This window comes from Perca fluviatilis, chromosome 11 (assembly GCF_010015445.1).
Source record: "Perca fluviatilis chromosome 11, GENO_Pfluv_1.0, whole genome shotgun sequence".
NCBI lineage: Eukaryota > Metazoa > Chordata > Actinopteri > Perciformes > Percidae > Perca > Perca fluviatilis.
In genome coordinates, this window is record NC_053122.1 from 28,429,668 (window position 1) to 28,451,688 (window position 22,021).

The following is a 22,021-nucleotide window of genomic DNA, read 5'->3' on the forward strand; positions in this document are numbered from 1 at the left end:
GCTTAACAGGAATAAGACGTGTTTTATGTACATGCTGTTGAGCATGATATCGAAGCTCTTTTACTTTCTTTCCTTTACTGTTTTCTTCTTTCACTCTCCTCGTCATTCCCTACCATCACACTGACACATAATAGGCTTGCATCAGTACTGCAGTGGCACAACAGCGGCAGAGGAGAGGTGAGGAATATGAATAGGAACAAAGGCGATGACAAGGGAAAGAGAAGAGATGTGCAAGTAACTGTAGGAAGTAGGGATGAGGTGGAGGTGGGGATAGCAGGAGGAGGAAAAAGAGAAGAAAGTAGTTCAGACAAAGGGTGTATGGAACAGGACAGATGAGGAAAGGAGGGTAGTGGCAGCCTCAAGGCAAAGCTTTGGATTTCCTGAAAATATCTTGTGAATGCTAAATTCACAGAAAGTAAGCAATCAGTATGTTACGAGAGAACAGCAACATAATAATGTCAGCATCCAAGATATATTCATGCACCAATCATTACAAAATCGTTATAATAATCATTATACCCTTTACATCAGAAAAAAAGTATGATAAAGTCGTGGTTCTAATGCCAAAGCAAGATCAGTGGTCTTATTGGGCATGCCTGTCAGGCGCTGTCACATAAAACAGATCTGAACACCATTATGTTTAGGTTGTATCCTCCCATCCCAAACCTCACTAATGCATCAAAATAAACTCGGCCCTACTAAAGGGGTTCCCAGTAACAAGCAGAATGTCCTCATTATTCCGTTTATGTCAGCAGATTCAAAATGCCCCATCGCTGTCGGTGAATAAGGGGTTGCGTTGGGTTTTCCCTCTGGCAATATGCACTATAAGCCAATCTCGTTTATTATCTGAATCATATAACCTATGTTCCACACAAAAGACTCTGCTCTCCTTGTTAGTAGTTGGTCTAACACAGAGCAGGCAGCGTCTAATTGTTTGCCAGGGATCCTTTGGGTGACAACCTAAATTCAGCCTCAAGACTGTATTGTGTTTTCTAGGTCCAGTTGGCTCTTAAGATCTTCTTTCTTAATAGGTAATGGCCTCTCGTAAATACGCCGTGGAAGATAGACGGGCTTATCTCTGGTGTTTTTATTCCCAGCAATAAAACACTGCCATTGCATGGCAATATACTCAACAAAGGGAATCTGTCTCCGTAAGGTAGGATTTAGGCAGCATCTGTAATCTGAATCTTTATGAGGACAGGAGATGGTTACATTAATAGAGGAATGATCAGAAAGTGTCTGGATACCAATTGTACAGTCATTGATCCTGTCCAACACAGTTCTAAACAAGGACGTAATCTATCAATAAACCTGAAGAAGGAGATTGTGTAGTCTTATATTTGAGGGAGAGAGCATTTTCCAAAATGAATAGAAGATAAAAAGAAGGAATTGTGTACCCTCATTTGGAGTTGTAGGATGAGTAAACCCCCTCTCCTGGCCATCAGCTTTCCATAACACACCTTTTTGACAGCAGACTTGTCATAGTAGGAAAAGCTCAGGTGAAACAAATTCCATTGGGCTTAGTTCCATTAAGTGTCCCAGAAAGCGAGCATGCACCATACCAGAAATACCTTATTGGAATGCTGTCTTTTTAATGTCATCTATTACACCTTAGCTTTTCCTGATATGACGAGCCAAAAATGTCTGCTGTAAAAAAAAAATTAAAAAAAAATTAAAAGGGGGGGGGGGGCGTCTATATAAAAATCCAACACACTCACACGAGTTTTCACTTATTCCTGCTGATTAGACTTCTGCTTAGGTTGATGGTGTGTGGAGCTATGCTGGGGATGACATGGTGTCACCAAACAATGTGTCCTAAAAGGAACAGAAAAGAAAAAGGTCATACTTATAAAGAACTTATTCTGTGCAAGTTATAATATTTAAAGATCCAGCATGTATGTCTAATTTCTGGTATGTTTCCCTGCATCTTCTGTTTTTGCTGTCCTTGGCTTGTTCAATTGAGGTTTTTAATCTTTGACTAAATTCAGTGATCCAGCCCCAGGGAGGCTGCATTACCTGAACGTCTGCTCGATTAGTGCACAAATCTGCACCATATCTGTCAAGTATCCCGTTTTGGCCGGGAAAGTCCCGTATTTTACCCTTCTTTCCCGCCGTCCTCCCGTATTAGTATTTTCCTGTAAATCTCCCGTATTTTAACCTGCGTTATTAAAAAAAATAATAATACCCCGGGCCCAAGCGGAGTAAAAAAAAGAAAAAAAACATTCCCAATCTGAGCTCTGTCACTAGCCTCGCGATAACTGCCACGTGCAGTAGCCTACTACAGGTACTGTAGGTGGCAGTTGTCGCGAGGTTAGTGTGTGAGGTCAGATGATGAGTGACAACGCGGGGAAAAAAAGAAGAAAAAAAACAGAGACGGATGATGGACGCTACGACAGAGACGGTGCGCTGCCAAAACTTATGAAGGCTTTACTGTGCATTCCCCATAGCAATGCAAGTTCAGAAAGGGTGTTTAGCATGGTACGAAAGATTGTTACAGAGAATAGGAGGACGTTAGACAACAGAACTGTTTGCGCTCTACTCTCATGTAAAATGAACCACTCTGGCCCAGCCCACAAATACACTCCTTCCAAAACAGTCTTAAAGAATGCAAAGTCTGCAACAAATTTGTACAATAACTCACTAAAGAAAAGTTATGTGAAATTAAAAGAAAAACTGTAAAAGAAAACCAATATGAACTGAAAAGAATGTGTGGAATGAAAATTAAATTATAAATGTAAAGACAAGCAATCTTATAAATTGTAAATGTTTTCAGCATTCTGCATCAAGTGGTGATTTTAGCTTTCTTGTACACCTGTCTTAAAATGTAAGGGATACTGGAGCTTGGTTGGGGTGGTAGGACTGCTCGAGGTGGGCACCGGAAAATTTCCCTTATTTTCAAATCCAAAACTTGACAGGTATGATCTGCACTACACTGTAGCATTCTGAGTGAAAAAAGGAAGAAATATAACAAGTTTTCATGGAGGAAATCTTGTTGACATTTTCTACAACAAAATTGGTTTAATCCATTGAAAAGGTAGAAATAGTTAACTTTAGAAGTGGGAGAGCAAAAATTATCACTATGCTCATCGAGAATAATTTAAATATTCAGTTTTTTGGTGTTGCATGGAAGTCCAAAATAAAATGAAGAAATGTATTTAAAAATGTATCTACATTAGGAGGGGCATATAGTCTATATCGACGACGTTTCATTTCCAGGATTGTTGAGGTGCCGCTGGAGGTTCTGCCGGATGTCCCTCATTTCAGCCGGATGTCCGTCACCTTTTGCTTTCTTTCTGTTTGAATTTTAAACTCTGGTGTATTTCTGAGGACTATGGTTAACTGCTCCTCAGATCTCTGCAGGGTAAATCCGGACAGCTAGCTAGACTATCTGTCCAATCTGAGTTTTCTGTTGCACGACTAAAACAACTTTTGAACGTACACATGTTCTACCAAAACAAGTTCCTTCCAGAGGCTCTGCCTCGGCTGCTGTTTCTCTCACTCTGTTGCGGGACTCCTCTGGTGATTGTGTTCATGCTAAGCAGGTCTGCAACCTGCTCGGGGACTGGCTCATTACAGTGTTTTGGCATTCATTGTCTTGTTACACTGTTGCAGAGGAGAACTATGTATACAGTACAGGCCAAAAGTTTGGACACACCTTCTCATTCAATGCATTTACTTTATTTTCATGACTATTTACATTGTAGATTCTCACTGAAGGCATCAAAGCTATGAATGAACACATATGGAATTATGTACTTAACAAAAAAGTGTGAAATAACTGAAAACATGTCTTATATTTTAGATTCCTCAAAGTAGCCACCCTTTGCTTTTTTTGATAACTCTGCAAACCCTTGGTGTTCTCTCAATGAGCTTCATGAGCTAGTCACCTGAAATGGTTTTCACTTCACAGGTGTGCCTTGTCAGGGTTAACTAGTGGAATTTCTTCCCTTATTAATAAAAAAGCAAAGGGTGGCTAATGTGAAGAATCTAAAATATAATATATTATATATTATATAAATATAAGAAAATATGTTTTCAGTTATTTCACACTTTTTTGTTAAGTACATAATTCCATATGTGTTCATTCATAGTTTTGATGCCTTCAGTGAGAATCTACAATGTAAATAGTCATGATAAATAATAAACGCATTGAATGAGAAGGTGTGTCCAAACTTTTGGCCTGTACTGTATATACAGTGGCGCAAGAGTGGGGCGCCGAAGTGATGGTAAACATTTTCATATGTAGCTGCTTTTGTGCGTTTCTAAATCATTATTGCATTTCCTCAATGTTACCATTGTAGAGGACTAACAGGCTAGAGTAGTCGCCCTATCTCATAAGATTCCATCATAGAATGTTGACATACTGTAGAAGAGGGAGCGGGGGGGCGCTCCCTACTATGGTCACGCCAAGACCCGGGCTATTGAAGGGCGGGTCTTGGCCATAGTAGGATTTGTAATATCGCGAGCGGGGGTGCCGTGAGCGCTGAGCGAGCAGGTACAGTAGTGAGTTGTCAGCAAAAAAAGCTGTCGGGGCCTAAAAATAGAAAACGAAAGAGGGAAAATGAGATAGCATGTCAAGGGATGTGACCGCAGTTAAATAAGTGGATGGTGAAAGGCAACAGGAAAGTGTGACGTCTGTGCTTGGAGGCTTGCAAATATTCTTGTTAACAGACTAGCTAGCGTTAGCTAACACTGGGAATGTAGCAGCCAAATGGGGGTTCACTGCTAGCTTAGAATATGCAAAACCGAGGTTGCTGAGCTGAAAACTGGAAAATATAAGGTAGCATATACAATAGATGACAATAATCTGGAAAACATAACTAATGCAGTAACTCTGGTTTACCATGGAATCATGCATATATTTAGTTTTACCATTAGCTGTCAGACATATACAGGCTATAGTTACGTTTGTTGGGTGACATGGAAGCTGTAGTTACAGGGTCACATCTCTCTCTTTAAAGGTCTGTGGCTCTCCCTATTTTTACTTTTTAAAATCCAAAATGTGAATGTAATTTCAACAGCAGCACAACCTTACTGCATAATAGTTGTCTTATCTGATGCCATCACTAGGCTGATTGAAGAATTGAATTGAGGCTGCTATATTTAATAGTGAGTTCATTTCATTCAGGTGTGAGGATGGTGGATCAGGAAAGACAGGGGAAGGCAACAGGTAGGTCTAACATTAGGTGGAAGTTTAGGGGGAGCCACTTGATACCAACAGATTAATTTCTTAATATTATTAATATGGAAAAACTAATATGGAAAATCTATTACAAAATGTTTGTTTGACAATATGTCTTAGTGGAGAAGAACACAGGCAAGGAGTGAATGAGACAGACATGAGGTCGGCGATGGCACCACGTAGAGATGAGACCAGTGATGACATCAGGTAGGAGTTCTATTAGTTAGACCACACAAAACTAAATGTCCAGTATGGTTTGAAGCTCTGTTGACCAACCTATTCACTGTGTCCTTTTTGGGGAAAAAATAGTGCAGACAGAGATGGAAAATATAACAATTAGCCTATGTCTGACAGCGGGGACGTAGTAAACAAATCAGAACACAAATTTAAACATCCGCAACGCATATGCTCGAATGCCATCAATGATGATTTATTTATTGTAATGAAAATACAGTATAAGAAAAAAGTGGGCTACAATAATGTGGTTGCCACAGAGGAAACCAGGGGTGATGATTAGGTTGCCACTTGTCACAATTTGGTTGCCAAGGGAAACCGTTAATGTTGAGCCTGTATTTATATATATGTATGTACATATATACCATATCATTATTTATAATTATGGTAGGCCTACAGTGGCTGATATACTTCAAAATAAACCTTTATTATTTCCGGCACACTTATTTATTTAGTTTTTGTATCAGATTTTTATTTAGCTCTGGCAGCATTATTGGAGCCCAAAAAGATAGCTGGAAAAACATCAAGTGTAACCAAGAAAGCTGTAACTAATGTCAAAGTCCAGCAAGTTCAAAACGATCACATGCCTCTTGTAATTCTACTTTTCAGCGTTTATCTTTTTCAGAGACCTCCGCAGGCAGTAAGCCAGCCAGCGGCTAAATGAAAGTGGCAAATTCATTCTGTCTGTCTAGTCCAGTACACATACTAATCCAGAACATGAGCTGATGAAAATAAAACATACTGTCATTGTTAATAATGCATGCTTGAAATCATGGGATATCTCAATATGCATGCAGTACAGCGGTCTGAAAAACGGAGCAAGTAATACCTTCATCTTCTTTACATAGTTTTTTTTTATTCTGCTCTTAATATTTTAACTATTCAAACTGTAGGTTGACCCAAAAGCAGATGAATCTAGGCCTTGAATGGTGAGGTTCAGATCTACCTGTGGCCGTATAAGGAAGCAATCCATAAAAAAGCATAGTAACTAAGCATATTTATGCCTGTATCTACTGAGAGATGTGATACTGTTTGATGGAAGGGGAGCCTCGGATATCCTCTGGGAATTTCTGTCCCTTGACACTCGTGTGAGACTCTACTTTCTAAACTGAACATCCCTGGAGATTCCTGGTTGCTCTAACAAAGGTCTCAACCCCATTAGTTTATATCACAGCTTGAATAAACTATGTGCGTGTGTGTGCGTGCGTGCATGGCCACTGAGCCATAGAAATAAATAACAAAATGAAAATCTGTTTTATCCTTTCCTTCGGTTTCTCTTTCTGCATCTCAAATTAGCAGAAATTCTCCACTTCAGTGCAAATAGATTGATGTTTGCTGTTTATTCAACCAAATCCTTCACACAAGACTGATTACAGAAAAACAGATGCATTGGCCATGAGAGGGGAAACAATAATGTGAGGAATCCTTTAAGACTTCACCAAGTTGCCAACGTTTTTAAAACTGTAAATATCACTTTAAAAGGAAGTACACTTGCAGTTTAGGTTGTTTACTGTAGGTTGAAAATATCTGTGATTCAGATAACAGGCACTCTGACACAGATGTGCTGTTGATTTCAGGACCCCATGCAGTGTTGTCATTCATCCTTTGGGCTGGTCAAAGAACTGAAAGCAGGACATTTCTATTAAACCCTACACAGCATATAACATCTAAAACATAATATGACATGCATCTTCGCAGCACCCTGGGTGCTAAGAGTGCAGTCATTTTTATCTTACATTCATTCATTTTCTATACCTGTTAATGCTGTTCAGGGCAGTGTCAGAAAATAAGCAGGGCAAAGGGCAAAAATACCCTAATATAATCTTAGAATGCCCCTAAAAAACGCAATTGAGGGGCAGAAATTGTCAAGAATCATTTTATTATTTACTCCTCTTGGCACAAGGTGGTGATTATTGTATGGATTTTAATCTGGGCTAACTTCACAACAATAACTGCTTTATGTATTAATTACTAATTTTTTTGTGTGTATTATTATCTGCATTATTATTTTTTTAGACAGTGGGGGAAATTTATGTTTTATTAAACTGTCAACCACAAGGCACATGCTGAAATCATGTCATATCACACTTACCGTGATTACCAGTTTATTTCCTGTAGCTATTTACAGACTTGTCAAATTATTTCAATGTCATAATTGCAACTGTAAAGCATATTCGACTAGGCACTTAAAAGTACGGACGTGCCTGAGAATGCAAACAGATGGGCCAAGATTTATGGATGAAGTGAGGTAACTTGAAAGTGAGGTAACTTAACCTCAGAGTCAGTTACTATGGTAACTGAATCTGTGAACCTAACCTGGTCGGGAGCAGGTTTTCTTCAATAATCCTCCCTCTGACACAGCGCTCTTTCATTTCCTCATTCATTCATTCAGTCTGTATCAGACGCATTTTAGCGCAGTTTATCGGCATGAATTAAAAAACAGTGTTGGTTTATTAATCATGTTAGGCAGACTATAAATCTTTTTTTTTTTCTCGAGCATGGCATGTCCTTTCGTCGATGATCCCGTCGATGCAGCTGTATTACTTCTCAGGGAGATGATATTGAGGCCCGACTAGATGTATTTTCATTTCCAGATAACTTCCTATTTGAGCGGTATTGTTTTTCTTCACAACCCATCAAATATGTAGGCTCCATAACCTTATCTGTCCTCATATCACTAGCGTCTACCAGTTTTCCCCAGTAATATTATACTTATGATTAAATATGAAATTAATACACTATATACAGTGAGGAAAATAAGAATTTGAACACCCTGCTATTTTGCAAGTTCTCCCACTTGGAAATCTTGGAGGGGTCTGAAATTGTCATCGTAGGTGCATGTCCACTGTGAGAGACATAATCTAAAAAAAAAAATCCAGAAATCACAATGTATGATTTTTTAACTATTTATTTGTATGATACAGCTGCAAATAAGTATTTGAACACCTGTCTATCAGCTAGAATTCTGACCCTCAAAGGTCAACGTTTGACCTCTGTAATTGCAAACAAAGGCTACTGTACCAAATATTAACATTGATTTTCTCAGGTGTTCAAATACTTATTTGCAGCTGTATCATACAAATAAATAGTTAAAAAAATCATACATTGTGATTTCTGGATTTTTTTTTTTAGATTATGTCTCTCACAGTGGATATGCACCTACGATGACAATTTCAGACCCCTCCATGATTTCTAAGTGGGAGAACTTGCAAAATAGCAGGGTGTTCAAATACTTATTTTCCTCACTGTGTAACTTACGCATTGACTCAAGCAGCAATTTTCTTCCACGGCAATTCTTTTGCAGAAGCAGCCGTGTTGCTTTTTTTTACGAAATATATGTTCAAACTCGCTGTATGTGCACATTGGTAGTTCCAGTTCCAGAGGGGTAAAGTATGCCAACTGATTTTCTTTTTTGTGTGTGGTTGTTACCATGGTGAATCGTAGTACCATGGCTCCATTCATGCTGCCTTTTTATAGTGGTGGTGCACTCTGAGTCAACCTACTCTTGAGTTGATTAATCTAACTCAAATCAGATGTTCTGGAACCAAAAACTCAGTTTCCCATCTCAGGGTAAATCAACTCAGGGTTCAGGGTTAGACTCAGTTTGTTAAACCTCCTTCCTGAAACGGGCCCCAGCTGGAGTTGTCCTGTCCCGAGAATGCTCTTAAGCCAAGACCTGGGAATCATTCACATCTTTACCTTCCATCCCACATGAAGTGAATGCAGAGTGACGCAGATAGACAGGCAAAACACATTCTCAAGGTGCACGTAAACACGGTGGGAATATGAAAAGTAAACTTCACACAGGAGGGCCCCAGCCAGCCAGGTTAGGTTCCCTGCAAGTTGACTGCAAATCACAGAAGCACAGTTTAATTATTCTTGATTTTTTTAACAGCCACTGGACTTAATGGGCTTGAATTCTAACCCACACAAAAGTTATTGCTCAAGTCTGCTTCACAGTAAACAATTTAGCTAAAACAATTAGTCAATTAACAGAAAATTTATCCTCAACTATATCTGATCATTATTTAATCGTTTCAGTCATTTTTCAAGCAGAATTGCCAAAATGTCACCGATTCCAGCTTCTCAAATGTGGCAATTTGCAAAAACAAATAATGTGTTGACATAGGCTCTGGGAAATTATAATGGGAATTTTTCAATTTCTGACATTTTATTGATAATGAATTGAATAATCAAGGAAGTAATCTGCAGGTTAATCAATAAGAATTGTTAGTTGTAGCCCTAAAGCAAAGTAGCAGATATGTTAACATCTTGTTGTGGCCCAGGTAGAGAAAGTTTGTTTGTGGTGGGTAGAGAGGCAGGCAGAAAGAGTGAGAACAGGCTGTGTCCTTACAGGTTCTCTAAATAATGGAAGAATGCTTGTGATGGCTAATAAAAGTTACGTGGCACTCGGATCCTCCACAGCCGTGTTTGTCACTTGCCTCGCGCCTTTTAATAAACATCTCATTAGACAGAAACCTCATTAGCTACACAGACGACAGGGAGCAAATGATTCAGGGAAGAGGAGAGGAATTCCTTGCTTCTCTTTCATTAAAGGTAGAAAGCCGGGGGAGCGCTCAAGGATGCGCCTTCGGTTTCAGCTGCATGGAGTAAACATCATCTTCATAACAGCCTCCCTATAAACATAATCCTCCACGGAAAAATGCTCCTAACCTAAATAAAAAAAAAACCAAAAAGAGATGTGGTTGCCAGAGTAATGTATTTTTAAAGCTGCCCTATTTTTGTGTACAAGATAACGAGGAATATTTTGTAATTTGAATGCATGAAGTGGACACATAGCAGAAAGTGCTGTAGCTTAATAACATAACCTCTCTCTCGCCTTTACAGATCTGTGACAAGGAATGGCACTATTATGTGATCAACGTGGAGTTTCCTGCAGTGACCCTATTTGTCGATGGTGTGACCTATGAACCCTACCTGGTGACGGATGACTGGCCGATCCACACCGCAAAGATTGATACGCAGCTGACTGTGGGCGCCTGCTGGCAAGGTCTGTGTGTGTGTGTGTGTGTGTGTGTGTGTTGTGTGTCTCTATCCATATACACAGTGTCAAAGGCATTACAGAAGCTGAAATCAGGCAGGAATGGAACACAAATGCTATTAAATTGTGTTGTTTGGATTGTTTACAGCTATACTATATAATCTGACAGTTGCTTTATATGCAGCCGTCTTTTCAGCTTGCAGTTTTGGTGTTTCTATCCTCCACATAAAATGAAGAAATTACTTATTTATAGGCCTATATTTTTACAAAATGGAGTCACGCCAGTACAGGAAAAAACATCGTCTTTATCGTTTCATTTAAAAGAACTGTCGGTTGTTCTGTTACATAATTGGTTTATTGATCGTTAAACTGCTGTAGTATTGCACACATAGAAATAAAAAAAACATCAAATGAGGGAAGGTCTTTTGGAAGAATGTTCCAGAATCTATGCCAGAGAGCATTTGATGCTATTGTGCTGGCTTTAAAAGACTCTTTGTTTTTTATCTAGGGCCTAATTTGCTCCCTTTATTTGTTTTTAGGTGTATTTGTTTTCTTTTTCTTTTGGCAGTTTTGTGTATATATAAAATTATATGGAATTTTACACTATAACTTAAATTTGTGGACACAAATGCATAATGTGTAATGGAATATAACAGAGAAACAGCATGAACATAGAGACACAACAGCCAAAGATGTTGAAAATGGAGGGAGAGGGAGAGGGAGAGAGAGATTTCTGTAAAGATAAATAAAGATTAAGATTTATGCCCCGGGGCTGCGAGTATTTCTTCTTTGAAATGGAGAGGCACGAGCGGAGTGGGTATCAAACAGGAAATTCTGCGTGTCAGTTCCAGCGGCAGGGAAAGGGAGCAAGCAGTGATCACATTGGAATGAATAAGACCAACCCCGCTGCCATGTTTATGACTTGAATAATTATACACAAGTGCTTTACAGGAGGCCAGAATGAGACAGCAGTGATCCGCTCTGCCGCTTGCCTAAATCACGCTCATAACACTGAGCAGCATCATCCAAAGCTTCAATCCTGATGGCATTTTGGTTGCCGTTTAAATTTCTCTTCATCCTGTGCCTGATTGCAATTTTCTTTTGGTCGTCATCATTTTCTTCCTTTCTTCATACAGGCCTCTCGTTCTGCCTCTTTCCACGTATCTCTGATTGTGAGAGAAAGCCCTGAAGGAAGGATTAGCTAGAGTGAATGGAGGACAACTTTTCCAGCTATTACATCCCAATGAAGCCGCTTTAAGCTTCACTAAGCCGCAACTGATAACTTTGCAGGCCATTAGCGAGCAAGATTGCCTTTCAGAGTCTCTCATTTCTTCATCCCCTTTTCCCCACAATCAACAACATAATGATGAGACATGTGGAATGAAAGGCATTCAGACTGTATTTTCGCTGCCCTGAAAGCAAAGAAGATGTGTCGCCATACAAGGTTAACAAGAAAAGGGTTTGGTTGTTGTTGAGTTTTTTTTTTTTTTTAAAGCAGTTTTCTGTAGAAACAAGCTGTTTGCATGGGAAATGTGTGTTTGCTATCCGATTTCATGTGCAACAGGAAAGTGGGTGTGAAAAGTCAGAGCAACTCTTACACTACAGTATAAAAATACTTCACTAACGAAGCACATCAAGAGCCTGAGGTATGTTGATAATGAAGGGCATCAAACATAATAGATTTTCAGTAAGTTTCAAACAGTTAACAGCTAAAGTTTAAGGACACTGCTAGTATTTTAGCACACAGTGAATATTGAGAAGTCACATTTAATTTCCTAATAGACTTCTACAAGCACAGCACAGTATTTGTTTTCACATTAACAGTAATCCACTAGAGCTTTTTCATTTTGACTTGTCAAAGCAGGAGAAGCACATTATTCTAATATTAATTATGGCTCTGTTCCATTAAGCTAGCATGCCACGTACAATACAAGAGCCAAGGAGCTGGAACATCTTAATGAAATGCAGCAGTGTTGTTATTTTGTACACCTGTGTATGACAAGTCATAGCCTTGAAAACCTATGTATCAAACCTTTCAAATATTTATACACAGATGTACTGACTTAAAACACAAATCCAGTCAAAAATAATCATATATATCTCCCTGGACCTCACACTTGTGTGTGTGTGTGTGTGTGTGTGTGTGTGTGTGTGTGTGTGTGTGTGTGTGTGTGTGTGTGTGTGTGTGTGTGTGTGTGTGTGTGTGTGTGTGTGTGTGTGTGTGTGTGTGTGTGTGTGTGTGTGTGTGTGTGTGTGTGTGTGTGTGTGTGTGTTTGTGTGTGTGTGCTGGAAAAACCAAACTCTGGCCGGGCCAATCACATTGTTTATAGAGTCAGTGGGAAGGCTTATGGCTGCTGCTGCTGGGAACAGCGGCCTTTCAAATCGGCTTTTGCCGCGACTCTGGAAGACTTGGAGTTGAGCTTTTCTTTGAGAAAAGAACAAAGAACGGCACTGAAGTCTTTCTTAAAAAGGAAGATGTGTTCGGAGTTTTGCCGACCGGATACGGCAAAAGTTTAATCTATCAACTAGCTCCGCTACCTTCTTTGTAGCTCTGGTTGGTTGTAGCACTATCCTATTACGTGCAGAGGGAATTTGAAAGGCAACTGTTTATCCCGCCCCTCGGATTGAGCCCTGCCAATGGTGAGTTCCCAGACTCAACATCTTGATGTGGGTCTGGCTTGTCAGGCTAACATTCTGCAGAACGGATGTCTTAAATCTTATTACTTATAAGTGCAGTAGGACTTTCTCATATTGCATCAAATCAGAAATAATGATTTAAACGTTTTGAATGAAAATCCTATATGTTAGAACCAGATTTATTGCCATGTAGGAAATAAACATTAAAAGCAAGTACTGCAAAGTCAAGAAATAGTGCAAGTCCCAGAGGTGCCTGTCAGTATTCTGGATTAAAATGGAATTGTTGCACTGTCTCAGATTTTGTTCAAAGCTAGTCTATATCAAGAATGTGTCCCAAAACCAAGGCCTGTAAAATATTTCTGTTCAAATCCTAGGCTTCATATTTAGCCCATGAAATTGAAGTTTTACAGCCTGAAAATCACATTATCTGGGAAGCAATATTTGGACATTAATTCATAGGCAGCCCAAACTTTGTAGGTTGGAAGACAAACCTGTCAATATGACTGAACCATTACAAGTTTGTACGGCATGCCCTAGATTTGGGAAAAAAAGTGTGAGAAGACTGACATTAAGGGTAGCACCACCTTTTTTCCTGGATTTTGACCCAGAATGACCCAGCCGCATGTCATTTGGCTCAGATCATTCTTCTTAGTGCTCCTCATAGCTGTCTTACTCTGTGTTATGTTATAAACCATGAAGAGGTTAAACATTTTAAAGGTGATAATTCAGGGTTAGTGAAGTGAACCTGCCGAGTGATTTTGTTTGGGGTAATTGTTTTTACATTGAATCAGGCAGGTTAGATAGCAAAGTCTACTTAGACAGTGATACATTTTGAAAAATAAAACTTGTGTTTTGCTTAAATATCTGATCCTTCTGCTATTACGAAACAGTGTTGGCTGTTTATAGCATTATCTCTTTTAATGTGACAAAAACACAACAAAATATTTGATATATTGGTATATATTTTACGGTGGTGTAAGGTGCTGGAAAAAGCTTTAAGACGGAACTTGAAAGTGCTTGAATTTGACCTTGGAAAGGTGTACGAACCCTGAAGACAGTCCTCCTTGGTTCTTTTGGGAATGATTGTAAAGATTTACAAAGAATATGTTAATGGCATTTACTCTCTAATTGGGACGTTTTGGGGCCGATTGGTGGGGATTTACTATGGAGGAAGTACACACGGCGATAACCTGGTAAAAGTAAATGACGTTTAACAAGCACATTTAAATAGTTTACGTTACTGTATTCTGTTAATTTAATATTGTATGGGGCGTTTTCTTTTGCGGGGTGCAAATGTTCCACCAAAACAAGTTCCTTCCTGAGACTATTTTGCAGAGCCACCGTCGCTGCGTCCGGAGCTGAGTGCCGCCAAAGACGATTGTGATTGGTTTAAAAGAAATGCAAACAATCCAGGCCGTTTTTTCTCCTATCCTAGAATGTATGTGTGGTGTAGCCAGACCTTACTCCACAGAGCTGTGGAGATAGAGCTGGCAATGCACAACTAATGTGTATGCAAGATCTACCCCGCAACATGTGACGTGTCCTCTCTTCTTTTTTTTATTCCTTTCTCTCTTTTATGAATCTATAAAAAACACTTATGCACATTTAAATGCAAGCTCTCCAAAAGTTCAGTTCAGTTCGCACTTAGCCTTTGAATCACAAAGACACTGATGATAACCTTTCAACGGTGCATTTGTCAGAGAGATAAAGGAGGAGACTAAAGGGCAGAATATTTTTACATGGGGATAGAAAGGGAGGTGATGGAAAATGTCTTACTGTGCCCCTACTTACACCATCTTTAGCACAAAGACCTGAAGTGTCATGTCTGTTCAAATAATGCATGGCCAACTTCCACTTGTTCCACATGAAATTGTTCAAAACAAATGTCTAATGAATCACTTTATTTTATGTTTGCAAGTTTGACATTAGACATCAGGTGGGGATGCCACAATCCTTATACAGTAATAGCCTCAGTGTTCCATGAACAGCATGTTTTGTTTCAGCTGGGAAAAAAAAGCACACATCATAGACAATTTAATTGTTATAAAGATACAGAATTGCTCTAGAAGGTTGTTTTCTGGAGCTGATACATAATCTTATACACTATGCGTGTATGCGTTGCATTTTAGTATTCAGTTATCATCAAAGCACAAAAACATATCATTTTTTCGCAATGTGTAAATATGCTGTGTATGTGGTCTGAATGTGAAATATTCTCCATGAAGTAAAATAGTAAGAATGCTTCAAGGTGTGAGCTTTTGAACTCTTGCACCATAGAACAGTCACAGTTAGTGAAATGAGGATGACAAATAACTTCTGTTCTGTTACACCGGTTTGTTTTTGGACTTGAGGCTAAGCTAACCCTGCGCATACACACAAGGCTCTTGGGCTGAGTGGAGAGCCACGTTGTGACAAAGATGGGACAAGTTTTGTCTAACTTCCCACTGCCACCTAGCTTGATGATGAATCTGATAAACTGATTCTAGTGTCTGCTGTTTGAAACGCATGATGCTGTAATGTTGTTTACATGATTATTGATTAAAAATGGTTGGCATCCTATCCTCCAGGGGATAAACGTGACAAAGTGGGCTGGTGCTCTGATTCAAAGAAAAGGGAGGCTCTAAGGCCAACAAAAATACCAATAATCTGTGTCAATGACAATAACAAATGTAGATGACCCAATTATTGTTTAGATTTAGTCGTTTTCTGACGCTAATGCTTTTCTTTTGAAAAGTCCGAAACCGGATGTAAATAAACGAGACTCAAACGAGAAAGTGTCGAGCTGTTGTGTCGAGGACGAAGCAAAGCATATATTTGTACTGTTTAGCACCTGGCTGTTATGGTTAGGGGAACAAGGTATGTTAGTGTTACATTTAATATTGTTTGTATCTTGAGAAACTTTGTAGTGTGCCGTTTTATGGTTTTGCCAAGTTGGAGAGTAACGTTACAAAGTTTGCAAGCGAAGCTAGCAATAGCATATTGCCATAAACGTAAGGTCACATGACACGGTGAAATACTACAGTGAAGTGTATGTAAAGAAACAGCATTTTATATATTAATTCGATGTTTCATTATAATTTATGTTGATGTCTGCTAATAGTTAGTACATAGGGAAGTTAAATACATACAGCATAAAAACACTCAAGCGGAGATTGTCTTTAAGGGGAGAAGGGTTAAATAAGACACTTCGTGTTTTATGTAAACTAGAAGTATTTAGTTTTTCTTTATTTTCTCAACTCTTACGGTGGTTCAAGATATTCAAATTGTTTTCAAGGAATGTTTTCAAACTACAAAAGGATAATAAAGCTTTTTGAACCATCAGTAAAAGGAAAGCCAGACCATTATTCAGCCGGGGACGCTCCAGTAAAGTTACCTAATATTTATTGCATAACAATAACAATAACAACATGTTGCACAGTATTTGAACAATTCGGCATCATACACAAAAATCATAATTTCCAACCAGGGAACATTACAACCTTACTTGATAAAGTAAAAAAGAAAAAAGAAAAAAAATATATAATAACAATAACATTTTAAAATATATATATCAAATTTAAAAAGGTCACTTAATATATAATTAGAAAAAAAATACATAAAATATAATACAAAGGCAATATGAAATGAAATCACATTTCCTTGAAAAACTCTTGCAGTAGATCAGCTATATGAATAGTTTTCTTATTATTAATATTTTGGATAGCCTCAAAAAAGTTCCAAAATTCAATTCTGAACTTAGTGAGTAAAAGCTGGCCGAGATTTAGAAAATTTTGCTTTATGGATATGAAATTTCCCTTGTAGAATTAATAAGTTGACAATTCTATGTATTTTATTTTTTGTTATCGTAATTAAGAATAACATCTTTTGTTTCCAATTTAATTTCATGGTTCTTTTGAATATTTAAATAGTTTTCAGTTTTTTTCCAGAACTCCACAGAATATTGACACTCCCAGAATAGATGTAAAATAGTTTCTTCTTCAATCTTACAAAATTCACATTTATTATTCGCAGCCACAAATCTTGAAACAAATTTGTTAGTAGGATAAATATTGTTCAGTATTTTAAAATGTAATTCTTTCAGTTTATTGGGGATAACAAATTTGTACGGTAGAAGCCACATTGATTCCCAGTGAATGTTAGAATATAAAGAGTCCCAAACTAATTTCCCCCGTGGAGTGATTTTCTTTTTTGCTGTAGAAGTTATTCCTTATATGTTTATTTGTACATTTATTACTTTTAATATTTATTCCATCAACAAAGAAGGTCTGATCCAATTCTTGCAATTCTTGTCTCACAGAGTGACATTTCGTTAGTTGAAGAATTCCACTAGGTATAGCATTTATTGCCATTTGGTATTCTTTGTGGGTGATAGGAAAGACTTTAGATCTAAGAAATTCCTCATAACTAAGAAGTTGAACTTCATCATTTTGTAAGTCTGCAAGAAAAATTATATTCCTATCAACCCAGTGTTGTAGATATAAAGACTTATTCTTTCTGGTTATAAACTCATTGTTCCATATAATAGTTCTGTGTGGAGAAAAGTTATGTATAAAGTATAATTTTGCAGCGTTAAGCACCTGCTGATGAAATTTAGATAACTTTTGGGATAACGTAATTTCATTATAACTGCATTGTAATACAAATTGAAGGCCTCCCATTTTTTCTATTCTAAGGGTATTGTTCACATCCATGAAGTCTATTATTTCCATGCCACCTGCATTTCTGCTGCTGCTAAAATCTCCTTGTTTTTCCAAATAAAATTAATTAAAATATTGTTTATGTCTTTACAGAGGGACTGATGGATAAATAGAGATTGAGTAGGGTAAATAAATCTAGAGATGCCGTCCGCTTTACTCAGAAGAACTCTACCTAACATGGACAGATCTCTCTGAAGCCACATATTGAATATATTTTTAGTTTTTTGTATTTTGGGCTTAAAATTCTTTTCTTGTCATTCCTTTAGATCTTTAGAGATATGAATTCCAAGGTATTTAATACTAGTTTTCACTGGTATATCACACATAAGAGTTTCATCAGTGTTATACAGACATAGAATTTCAGACATAGAAGGAATGTATTTCTTTGATTGAGTTTTCAATTTGTTGTTTATCCTTTAAAAAAAGAACTATGTCATCTGCTAGTTGAGAAATTTTGATCTCTCTTTCAAAAATCCTTAATCCTTGTAAATCATTACAGTGTAAAATATGTATTGAAAACATTTCAACAACAATGAGAAATACAAATGGAGAACAAGGACATCCTTGGCGGACTGATCTATAAACTGAGAAGCTTTGGGTGGTATTTGGATATAGCATGACACAGCTACTGATGTTTTTATAAAGCATTTTAACACCGGAGATAAAATTTTCCCCAAAAGTTTGAAGTGACCTAAATAAGAATTGATGCTCTACTGTGTCAAATGCTTTATACAAATCCAACTTTAATATCACAGCGTCAGATTCCACATATTCAGAATAATCTATTAGGTCAAGAATAAGCCTAATGTTGCAGCTTATATGCCAATTAGCCATAAAGCCAGTTTGAATTTAGTATTTAGTATTTTATAATCTACATTTAGCAACGTTATAGGTCTCCAGTTTTCTAACAGAAGATGATCTTTATCTGGTTTGGGAAGCAATTTTATTACACCTTGCTTCATAGTTGTAGTCATATCCTCATTATCAATACAATCTTTTAACATGTTGAAAAATTGAGTTTCAATTATGTTCCAAAAACACCTATAAAATTCAACAGGAAGACCATCCATACCTGGAGATTTTCCTTTTTTTCATTTTATTTATTGCTTCAATAATTTCAGGTTTTGAGATAGGTTTATCACAATCTGATTTAAATTCATTTGAAATTTGTAGGATAAATTATTTAATTTTGCTGATAAATTTCTCATCCTCTGTTTGGTTATAGTGGGAGCAATATAGATCAGAATAGAAACGAGAGGTATAATTTGCTATATCAGACGGATTGGAATTTATAGAGTTATTAATATTTAAAGAAGTAATATTATTTCTCTTATGATTTCTTTTTTCCAGTGCAAAAAAATAGCTTGTATTCCGCTCACTTTCCTCTAACCATTTTGCTCTAGAGCTTATAAAGGCTCCTTTGGTCATATTAATATATAATTGGTCAACCTCTTCCTTCAGACTTGACAGTTTTAATTCTTCCTCTTCAGTAAGAGTTCCTTTATTTATTAAGGAGTTCAGTTCTGCCATAGTTTTGAGTTCTCTGATAGTGTTTCGTTTTTTCATTTCCTTACTATTTAATAGCCATTTATCTGATTTTTAAATTTAAAAAAACTCCCATTTTTAACATCATTCATTGCAGTTGAAAATGTCACAAGCAGTAGCTTCCACTGATTTACAAAAGGCTTCATCATTCAATAGATTAGTTAAATTTCCAGAAACCACAATTTGTGATCTGAAAAAGGTGCATACCTATGTAATGTTTCAGAAACAAATTGTAAAGTAGAGGAGGATAATTACCATAGATCAATTCGTGATTGTAGAGAGCCACTAACATTACTCCATGTATATTGTTTTTGATAAGGATGCAAGTAACGCCAGACATCAATAACATTAAGTTGTTCACACAAATGTGATATAGGTTTAAATTTTGAGTTAGGGGAAATTCTTGCTGGTAATCTATCCATTTGGTCATCTGCTGCATCATTTAGGTCATCACCAATAATTAAATGAGTATCTTTGTATTTCTTCTTCAACTTTTTTAACTTTTCTGCTAGTTGGGTAAACATGTTTTTTGCCAAAGCGCTGTTATTATGTCCATATATATTATTTAACACCAGAATAACATTATTCACTCTAAGAACCAAAATAATCCATCTACCCTCTTTAGAAAGGTGGGATTCTAACACATCTCCTTTACATTTATTGAACAAAATAGCTAGTCCTGCTGAGTGATTAGAAGCATGACTTAAGTAAATCTGATCCCCCCCCATTGACTTCTCCAGAATTTCCCATCATCATCACATGAGTGAGTCTCTTGTAAAAAAAATCTAATTTGCATTAGAGCGTCTACAGAATAGAAAAATAGCCTTCCTTTTAGAGATGTTTCGTATGCCTTTGACATTGAGAGAAATCACTTTAAGATTAATAAAGGTAGTATTTGCCATACAATCAGTAAATTATATGAAAATAAAAAAGGTAAAAAAACAGGTTTGATGCCGGTAAACAGAAGATAAGAGCTAATAAAGGAACCCTTAACCTTTGGTAGTGATTAGAAATACCCTGAACACTGGGAGTACCAAAAAACAAGATATTGAACTGTTGTAAGGCCTTATTGACATCAGCCTACTTAATTGTCCACTTGTCAAACATTTACTTGCCTGGTTGTCATACCTAGACGACTACATTGGGTGAAGATTTTATGCAACAAATTTCACCCCATCGATGAAGGCGACTGGTCCTTGCCATCTGGTCTTCTTTCCGTCCTCATGAGCCTGCTCGACCAGGGGCCACAGCTTGTTTCTGCATTCTCTCTCGGAGCATGTCAGGTCCTCGGCGATACGGAGATTCAGATTCTTCATAATTTCGGCATTGTCCTTCCAAATCTTGTACCTGAAGGTACGCATGTTGAACTGGATAATAATCGGACGCGGTGTCTTATCATCTCTGGGGCGTCCAACTCTGTGTACTGTATCAACCAAGAATCCGAGCTTGCTTTTATCATCAGGTGTAATCTGACCCATTATCTTCATAACTTCCTCTCTTACATCTCCGTTCAGTTTTTCAGGAAGGGTGATGAGGCGCAAATTCCATCTTCTGCTGTAGCCCTTGCTTTCTTCGGTTTTCTCTTTTAGTTCTTCAATGCTCTTATCTAGCCTTTTCACCTTGTCTTCCACCTCCTTTGCTTGAAAACCAAGGTCCTTCATCTCTTCTTTTACCACAGTGACGTCTGCAAAGTTTTTATTTATCCGTTCAAAGACGGAGAAGCGCTCCTTCAGCTCAAAAATGGCTTTGAGAGTGTCGGCGTTAGAGACCTCGTTCTTTTTGGCACATACTTTCTTTGGGTTTGGACGATTAATTGGAGAGTCTGGAAGAGGCGAACACAAACCTAAAAAGGTGTCTTCTGGGTCCACATCCCTTATCAGTCCTGCTTTTATGCCTTTTTTTGCGTCTCTCTTTGCCATTGTGGTCCACGAGCCCCGTGTTATTAGCTTGGTATGCTAGGTACCTGATCGGTCTTTGCACGTGTTGTCAAAAAAGGTTATTTCCGGACGTCAAAGTTCTTATATTGGTAGCTAACCCTTACTTGTCGTGCGTCTCTCAAAATCTGATAGTTAAGCAAGTTGCGTAATAACTGGCCTTATCATAAAACATAAGTACTTAGCTAGTGTTGCAGAGCTTAGCACATGTCAACCACCACGGTCGCCATCTTGCGCAACCCCCAAGTTACCTAATATTTAAAATGTTAATATTGCAGTGTAGACAACTTCCTTTCTACAGATAGTGAAAACTAGTCATCTAGTTTTAAATATCAACCATTACTTTTATTATATGTGATGCAGTTTTTATAGGACTGTAGGAGAACTACTGTATTTCCTCAGTTTGTAAAATGTGCACTATACGTCTCCTGTTGCCTAGCATGCTGAAGGCAGTTGTTTGGTGTCTCTGTGTGAGGATCTTTTCTCTCAGCTCTACATACACACCTCTGTATGATTTACATTGACAGAGCTGAGAGTAGATGCCTCCAGCCCCATGCTGGCTGGCTGCTACTATAGCTGGTGTTAACAATAATATATCTGCAGTTACTGTCTACCGTTCCCTACCCTGAGCCTTGCTGTACAGAATAGTTCAGTACAGTAGAGGAGGAGAACATCCAGGCTGAGTTACAGCAGAGTTATTGAGTCAACTTTCTGTCGCTGAATATTCAGTATGACAGTGGGAAATTTGCTGCTGCAAGGAGTGTAAACAAGAATGCTAATGGCAATATGT

The 22,021-nt window shown here is 37.8% G+C and overlaps 1 protein-coding gene across 1 annotated transcript in view; it reads left to right on the forward strand.

The window, feature by feature from the left end:
* clstn2a (calsyntenin 2a) overlaps positions 1–22,021 on the forward strand; it is a 199,879-nt gene that overhangs the window by 156,001 nt on the left and 21,857 nt on the right. Inside the window, exon 10 of the mRNA XM_039815057.1 lies at positions 10,265–10,427. Within this exon, the coding sequence (XP_039670991.1) occupies positions 10,265–10,427 (163 nt within the window). The remainder of the gene's footprint in view (positions 1–10,264; positions 10,428–22,021) is intronic.